At 44.4% G+C, this 9293-nt stretch overlaps 1 protein-coding gene across 1 annotated transcript; it reads right to left on the reverse strand.

Moving 5' to 3' along the window:
- Positions 1-158: 158 nt before the first annotated feature.
- Positions 159-1905, reverse strand: LOC124018235 (keratin, type I cytoskeletal 42-like; the record flags this gene model as incomplete). Its single annotated transcript, XM_046333498.1, has 5 exons — positions 1702-1905; positions 1315-1471; positions 801-962; positions 529-654; positions 159-227 (listed from the first exon to the last, which is right to left on the reverse strand). Coding segments are annotated over exons 1-5 (567 nt in total), but the record flags the coding sequence as incomplete, so codon positions are not given.
- Between the last annotated feature and the right edge of the window lie 7388 nt (positions 1906-9293).

The following is a 9293-nucleotide window of genomic DNA, read 5'->3' on the forward strand; positions in this document are numbered from 1 at the left end:
GGTCACCTAACAGAACAAACTCTGAAGCTAGATGGGGGGCGATCAATTCACAAATGGTGTCCAGGGCACAGCTGGGAGCTGAGGGTGGTCGGTAGCAGGCGGCAACAGTGAGAGACTTATTTCTGGAGAGAGTCATTTTCAAAATTAGTAGTTCAAACCTGCAGCTGGCTCAGCTGGGAGCCGTGGCGGCCGTTTATATCAACGACGCTCTGCTCCAGGTACCCCTTCTAGGAATGTGTTTATGTTTGTAAGGGATGAAGATGAAGGAAAGAAGGAGAGGGTAGTATAAATGCATAAAGAGGGAGATGAAGAATGGTAGAGATAGTTAGATTGGTGTGCATAAAGGTGTTAGAACACCTTGACATTAGACCACTGTGGAGGTCTGAAAACATCTAACAAACTTTGATTTTGGAGTGTACTGTTCTTTTAAGACCTAAAGGAATTCCATATTTTAGGAACAGAGGTAGGGTAAAGAGAAATGCTATATGTTTAGGGATGCTGATTCACTAAGATGGTTTGACATCATACCTGAGTGAGCAGGCCATGTAGTTCAATCTCCAGGCTCTGGAAGGTCCTCTTCAGGTCGGTCACCTGAGATTGAGAGGTATTCACCTCTGTGGTGCTGGTGGTGATCTGGTTCTGAAGCACCTCCACCTGACACACACACACACACCGTATTAGTCAAAAGTGTAGTACCACTTCACAAAATACATGTCAATTGTGCCTCTCACAAAACACATTTAGGGACCCATGCCCACATCTTTCGAGTCCCCCTGTCCTATTTTCAGAAGTTGTCTCACCTTGCTCTCAAACCACTTGGCAGCATCTCTCTGGTTCTTCATTATCATGCCCTCATACTGGGTCCTCATCTCCTCCAGCACCTTGCTCATGTCCACTGAGGAAGCACAGTCCATCTCCACATTCACAACACCACAATGCAGCGTCCGCATCAAATGCATCTCCTAACAACATGAAAAGGGGGACAAATTGTTCTATAATACCTGGGATTTGTAGTTTACGTATACACAGTGAAGGGCAAAAGCACCTGAAAGCAATTAGTTACTGTATATTTGAGTACTAATAACAGTGAAGTTGCACTAGATTTGTTGTGGGCGAGTTTTGTCCCCTTGTGGCCAAACATGGAAAGATCTCAAACCCACTGAGAATTGATAAATACATTCAATGTGAAAACTTAGCAAAAACTACAGGGGGTGCCATTGTGTCCTAATGAAAAACCACATGTGGCTGCCTGCAGCATTCAGACTTCAGCCAACAGCACAAGTGTTACGACTTGAGTGTGTAAGGAGAAATAACCTCCTCGTGGTTCTTCCTGAGGTAGATCAGCTCCTCCTTCAGCCCCTCAATCTGTATCTCCAGTTCTGCTCTGGTGAGTGTAAAGCTGTCCAGGACTCCTCTCAGATGAGCCACATCCCCTTCTATCTTCATACGCATGTTAGCCTCCGTCTCTAACCTACAGGGGTTGATGAAAGAAGAGGGATTGATTAGTTCCTTCTCACAACAAACCAAGATACAACTTGCACAACCATAAACTGATCCATAGCCCCTGCCTACCCCCATAAGCATTTCTGTAGATCTGGGAGGATTGGATCTACTCAATATCAAACCTATAGGCCAAGAGTTACAAACAGAATCAGTACACTCACAGAGGCTGTGTACAGTACAAACAGGAAGTGCACCTACTTCATCTTGAAGACATCAGCTGCATGTCTGGCATTATCCACCCGCAGGATCATCTGAGAGTTCTCCACAGACCTGGCTTGGATCTAGGAACAGGAGGACAGCCACAGTCAATGGGATGTAATTACAGAGTCAACTATGTATAGGATATCATGTGTTTAGATCAACAGATCTGGTTCATGTCTACTGTTCATTCATTTACAACAGAACATGTTTTTCAACAATCAACAAGATAAATACTGAGAGACAATAGGAATTATACCTCAAATCTATCATTTATCTAATTCATTCTAGTGACGCTCTTCATTCACAAAGCTGTTGGCGTCTTCTCAATCCTATCCTCACCACCCCTCCCACTGTGACAGACATCAATTCAACGTCTATTCCACATTGTTTTTTACATTGCAATTACATGGAAACAATGTTGATTCAACCAGTGTGTGCCCAGTGGGTCGCTACATTAAGACTACATTACCCAGAAGTACCTGGTTGAGGATGTCTGAGATGGTGGTATGGAACCCACTGAGGTCCTTCTTGTGAGTCGGTGATCTCATCTCGTAGAACTCCTTGATCTGCAGCTCCAACTTACTATTAGCTGCCTCTAGAGAGCGTACCAGTGTACACAGGGAGTGGAGGGAATCATTTGGGCTCCCGAGTGGCACAGTGGTCTAAGGCACTGCATTGCAGTGGGGCTAGGGTCATCACTACAGAACCTGTTTCGATCCCAGGTTGAATCACAAGCGGTCGTGATTTGGAGTACCATAGGGCGCTGCACAATTGGCCCAGCGTCATCTGTGTTAAGGGAGAGTTTGGCCGGGATAGGCCGTCATTGTAAATAAGAATTTGTTTTTAACTGACTTGCTTGGTGAAATAAATCCAAATAAAAAGTTCAGTTCATGGGTCTATCTGAAATGGCACCCTATTCCCTATATAGAGCACTACATTTGACCCTGTGGGCCCTGTTGTGCACTACATAGGGAATAGGGTGCCATTTGGAGCGTAACACATCACGTTATGAGAATCAGTACTCTCCCATTTGATAATCCCCAACATAATGGAATTTAAAATAAATTATCAAATCCTGCTATGTCATTGTCCTCACTATGTATGTTGTGTTGCTACCATGCCGTGTTGTCATGTGTTGCTGCCTTGCAATGTTGTTGTCTTAGGTCTCTCTTTGGTTCTATTACCACAGGTAGAGATGTTCTGCCTCGTTTAGCAAAAGACCCCAACAAAAGCGAAAGAGTGAGTCATTGTCTTTGGCCTACATGCAAAAGACAATAACATGCAATTCCTTCCAAATGTCAGGTGGAATGATCAGTGGTGGAAAAAGTACCAAATGTCATACTTGAGCAAAAGTAAATAGAAAGTTACTCAAGTAAAAGTAACACAGTAAAATACTACTTGCGTAAAAGTCTAAAAGTATTTGGTTCTAAATATAAAAAAGAGGGACATAGCACAGACTGGGCCAGCACAATTTAGAGGGCTGGAGGTGGAAGGACCTTAACAAAACGGTTATGTATTTCTAATCTAGGACATCAACAATCTTACCTGCTTTTTTTGCTTTAATTATCCTTTTATTTCTCTTAAAAGATGAGTTTCTACTATACACCCTCTTCCACACACCCCAGTTACCACACACACACCTCCAGTCTTCCTAGGAAAGAGCCCCCCTATCTATTCTCATCATCCTTGGAGTGCCACATACTGACAGACTGGCTTCCAGTTTTTCTATATACATTAGTTGATACTTTACATCTTGTGAAGTGCACAATGTAAAGAGACATCAGGTCCATGTTAAACCATTATCACTTGTTTCCTATTTCCATAACAGCATATCACTTTGGCTGTGGTATCCTGACAACAATTCCAGTGTTTAAAAAATGATCATATTGACAAGCTTCCTTGACAACATTCTAAACGGATATCATATCTATGTAGGAAAGTCCACCAAAGCTTTTGCCAGAGAATTGACTGTTAATTTCTCTACATAAGCCGCCTCCAATGTCATTTTAGAGAATTTGGCAGTACGTCCAACCGGCCTCACAACCGCAGACCACGTGTAACCACTCCAGCCCAGGACGTCCACATCTGGCTTCTTCACCTGAGGGATCCTCTGAAACCAGCAACCCTGACAGCTGATGAAACTGAGGAGTATTTCTGTCTGTAATAAAGCCCTTTTGTGGGGAAGAACTCATTCTGATTGGCTTGGCCTGGCTCCCCTGTGGCTGTGCTCTTGCCCTCCCAGTCCCATCCATTGCTGCACCCCTGCTCTCCCAGTCCCACCCATGGCTGCGCCCCTGCCCAGTCCTGTGAAATCCATAGTTTGGGGCCTAATGAATTTAATTCAATTGACTGATTTCCTTATATGAAATGTAACGCTCATTCAGCCGACAGAAACTTTCAATGGTGGGAAGCTTCGGTTTTCCCCATTAAGCAGCGGGTCGGTGTTAGAGGCCGAGTCTTCTCTGGTCTCTACTCCTCCCGTTACGGGGTCTGAGACGCCGAAGCTTCCCACCATTAGCTCTGACAAATTGAAAACTCTAGTCATTGGCGACTCCATTACCCGCAGTATTAGACTTAAAGCGAATCATCCAGCGATCATTCACTGTTTACCCGGGGGCAGGGCTACCGACGTTAAGGCTAATCTGAAGATGGTGCTGGCTAAAGCTAAAACTGGCGAGTGTAGAGAGTATAGAGATATTGTTATCCACGTCGGCACCAACGATGTTAGGATGAAACAGTCAGAGATCACCAAGCGCAACATAGCTTCTGCATGCATATCAGCTAGAAAGATGTGTCGGCATCGAGTAATTGTCTCAGGCCCCCTCCCAGTTAGGGGGAGTGATGAGCTCTACAGCAGAGTCTCACAACTCAATCGCTGGTTGAAAACTGTTTTCTGCCCCTCCCAAAAGATAGAATTTGTAGATAATTGGCCCTCTTTCTGGGACTCACCCACAAACAGGACCAAGCCTGACCTGCTGAGGAGTGACGGACTCCATCCTAGCTGGAGGGGTGCTCTCATCTTATCTACCAACATAGACAGGGCTCTAAATCCTCTAGCTCCACAATGAAATAGGGTGCAGGCCAGGCAGCAGGCTATTAGCCAGCCTGCCAGCATAGTGGAGTCTGCCACTAGCATAGTCAATGTAGTCAGCTCAGCTATCACCATTGAGACCGTGTCTGTGCCTCGACCTAGGTTGGGCAAAACTAAACATGGCGGTGTTCGCCTTAGCAATCTCACTAGGATAAAGACCACCTCCATTCCTGTCATTACTGAAAGAGATCATGATACCTCACATCTCAAAATAGGGCTACTTAATGTTAGATCCCTTACTTCAAAGGCAATTATAGTCAATGAACTAATCACTGATCATAATCTTGATGTGATTGGCCTGACTGAAACATGGCTTAAGCCTGATGAATTTACTGTGTTAAATGAGGCCTCACCTCCTGGCTACACTAGTGACCATATCCCCCCGTGCATCCCGCAAAGGCGGAGGTGTTGCTAACATTTACGATAGCAAATTTCAATTTACAAAAAAAAAAATGATGACGTTTTCGTCTTTTGAGCTTCTAGTCATGAAATCTATGCAGCCTACTCAATCACTTTTTATAGCTACTGTTTACAGGCCTCCTGGGCCATATACAGCGTTTCTCACTGAGTTCCCTGAATTCCTATCGGACCTTGTAGTCATTGCAGATAATATTCTAATCTTTGGTGACTTTAATATTCACATGGAAAAGTCCACAGACCCACTCCAAAAGGCTTTCGGAGCCATCATCGACTCAGTGGGTTTTGTCCAACATGTCTCTGGACCCACTCACTGTCACAGTCATACGCTGGACCTAGTTTTGTCCCATGGAATAAATGTTGTGGATCTTAATGTTTTTCCTCATAATCCTGGACTATCGGACCACCATTTTATTACGTTTGCAATTGCAACAAATAATCTGCTCAGACCCCAACCAAGGAACATCAAAAGTCGTGCTATAAATTCACAGACAACACAAAGATTCCTTGATGCCCTTCCAGACTCCCTCTGCCTACCCAAGGACGCCAGAGGACAAAAATCCGTTAACCACCTAACTGAGGATCTCAATTTAACCTTGCACAATACCCTAGATGCAGTTGCACCCCTAAAAACTAAAAAAATGTCTCATAAGAAACTAGCTCCCTGGTACACAGAAAATACCCGAGCTCTGAAGCAAGCTTCCAGAAAATTGGAACGGAAATGGCGCCACACCAAACTGGAAGTCTTCCGACTAGCTTGGAAGGACGGTACCGTGCAGTACCGAAGAGCCCTTACTGCTGCTCGATCATCCTATTTTTCTAACTTAATTGAGGAAAATAAGAACAATCCGAAATTCCTTTTTGATACTGTGGCAAAGCTAACTAAAAAGCAGCATTCCCCAAGAGAGGATGACTTTCACTTTAGCAGTGATAAATTCATGAACTTCTTTGAGGAAAAGATTATGATTATTAGAAAGCAAATTACGGACTCCTCTTTAAACCTGCATATTCCTCCAAACCTCAGTTGTCCTGAGTCTGCACAACTCTGCCAGGACCTAGGATCAAGAGAGACGCTCAAGTGTTTTAGTACTATATCTCTTGACACAATGATGAAAATAATCATGGCCTCTAAACCTTCAAGCTGTATACTGGACCCTATTCCAACTAAACTACTGAAAGAGCTGCTTCCTGTGCTTGGCCCTCCTATGTTGAACATAATAAACGGCTCTCTATCCACTGGATGTGTACCAAACTCACTAAAAGTGGCAGTAATAAAGCCTCTCTTGAAAAAGCCAAACCTTGACCCAGAAAATATAAAAAACTATCGGCCTATATCGAATCTTCCATTCCTTTCAAAAATTTTAGAGAAGGCTGTTGCGCAGCAACTCACTGCCTTCCTGAAGACAAACAATGTATACGAAATGCTTCAGTCTGGTTTTAGACCCCATCATAGCACTGAGACGGCACTTGTGAAGGTGGTAAATGACATTTTAATGGCATCGGACCGAGGCTCTGCATCTGTCCTCGTGCTCCTAGACCTTAGTGCTGCTTTTGATACCATCGATCACCACATTCTTTTGGAGAGATTGGAAACCCAAATTGGTCTACACGGACATGTTCTGGCCTGGTTTAGATCTTATCTGTCGGAAAGATATCAGTTTGTCTCTGTGAATGGTTTGTCCTCTGACAAATCAACTGTAAATTTCGGTGTTCCTCAAGGTTCTGTTTTAGGACCACTATTGTTTTCACTATATATTTTACCTCTTGGGGATGTTATTCGAAAACATAATGTAAACTTTCACTGCTATGCGGATGACACACAGCTGTACATTTCAATGAAACATGGTGAAGCCCCAAAATTGCCCTCGCTAGAAGCATGTGTTTCAGACATAAGGAAGTGGATGGCTGCAAACTTTCTACTATTAAACTCGGACAAAACAGAGATGCTTGTTCTAGGTCCCAAGAAACAAAGAGATCTTCTGTTGAATCTGACAATTAATCTTAATGGTTGTACAGTCGTCTCAAATAAAACTGTGAAGGACCTCGGCGTTACTCTGGACCCTGATCTCTCTTTTGAAGAACATATCAAGACCATTTCGAGGACAGCTTTTTGCTATCTACGTAACATTGCAAAAATCAGAAACTTTCTGTCCAAAAATGATGCAGAAAAATTAATCCATGCTTTTGTCACTTCTAGGTTAGACTACTGCAATGCTCTATTTACCGGCTACCCGGATAAAGCACTAAATAAACTTCAGTTAGTGCTAAATACGGCTGCTAGAATCCTGACTAGAACCAAAAAATTTGATCATATTATTCCAGTGCTAGCCTCTCTACACTGGCTTCCTGTCAAAGCAAGGGCTGATTTCAAGGTTTTACTGCTAACTTACAAAGCATTACATGGGCTTGCTCCTACCTACCTCTCTGATTTGGTCCTGCCGTACATACCTACACGTATGCTACGGTCACAAGACGCAGGCCTCCTAATTGTCCCTAGAATTTCTAAGCAAACAGCTGGAGGCAGGGCTTTCTCCTATAGAGATCCATTTTTATGGAACGGTCTGCCTACCCATGTCAGAGACGCAAACTCGGTCTCAACCTTTAAGTCTTTACTGAAGACTCATCTCTTCAGTGGGTCATATGATTGAGTGTAGTCTGGCCCAGGAGTGGGAAGGTGAACGGAAAGGCTCTGGAGCAACGAACCGCCCTTGCTGTCTCTGCCTGGCCGGTTCCCCTCTTTCCACTGGGATTCTCTGCCTCTAACCCTGTTACGGGGGCTGAGTCACTGGCTTGCTGGGGCTCTCTCATGCCGTCCCTGGGGGGGGGTGCGTCACCTGGGTGGGTTGATTCACTGTTGTGGTCAGCCTGTCTGGGTTGGCGCCCCCCTTGGGTTGTGCCGTGGCGGAGATCTTTGTGGGCTATACTCGGCCTTGTCTCAGGATGGTAAGTTGGTGGTTGAAGATATCCCTCTAGTGGTGTGGGGGCTGTGCTTTGGCAAAGTGGGTGGGGTTATATCCTTCCTGTTTGGCCCTGTCCGGGGGTGTCCTCGGATGGGGCCACAGTGTCTCCTGACCCCTCCTGTCTCAGCCTCCAGTATTTATGCTGCAGTAGTTTATGTGTCGGGGGGCTAGGGTCAGTTTGTTATATCTGGAGTACTTCTCCTGTCCTATTCGGTGTCCTGTGTGAATCTAAGTGTGCGTTCTCTAATTCTCTCCTCTCTTTCTTTCTCTCTCTCGGAGGACCTGAGCCCTAGGACCATGCCCCAGGACTACCTGACATGATGACTCCTTGCTGTCCCCAGTCCACCTGGCCATGCTGCTGCTCCAGTTTCAACTGGCCTGGGCCCTAGGACCATGTCCCAGGACTACCTGACATGATGGCTCCTTGCTGTCCCCAGTCCACCTGACTGTGCTGCTGCTCCAGTTTCAACTGTTCTGCCTTATTATTATTCGACCATGCTGGTCATTTATGAAAATTTGAACATCTTGGTCATGTTCTGTTATAATCTCTACCCGGCACAGCCAGAAGAGGACTGGCCACCACACATAGCCTGGTTCCTCTCTAGGTTTCTTCCTAGGTTTTGGCCTTTCTAGGGAGTTTTTCCTAGCCACCGTGCTTTTACACCTGCATTGTTTGCTGTTTGGGGTTTTAGGCTGGGTTTCTGTACAGCACTTTGAGATATCAGCTGATGTATGAAGGGCTATATAAATAAATTTGATTTGATTTGGTCTTACCTTATCCTTGATCAGCATTTTGACTGTCGCATAAAATACGCTTTAAATCGATGTAAAAAAGACCTAATCCAAACTTAGTGTGGTACTGTCAAATTGAGCAAACCAGATTGTTCAATCTTTTTGATTCAACTTTATTTCCTTTGTAAATCACTATTCTGTCCGTCCATCATGTTTTGTGAGACGCTTTACAGACTACTTTTTGGGGAAAAGATGTGACTATTACTATTTTTACTTTTAAAACCCATAAAAATTCAAGGATGTTTTCAGACCAGGAAATACCAACAGTGATGATGTTGGTAGGTTTTTAAGTCTATAATTATCGCTCCTTGACCTCTCACGGGTGTTCC

Source organism: Oncorhynchus gorbuscha, unplaced genomic scaffold (genome assembly GCF_021184085.1).
Source record: "Oncorhynchus gorbuscha isolate QuinsamMale2020 ecotype Even-year unplaced genomic scaffold, OgorEven_v1.0 Un_scaffold_44:::fragment_2:::debris, whole genome shotgun sequence".
Classification (NCBI taxonomy): Eukaryota; Metazoa; Chordata; class Actinopteri; order Salmoniformes; family Salmonidae; genus Oncorhynchus; species Oncorhynchus gorbuscha.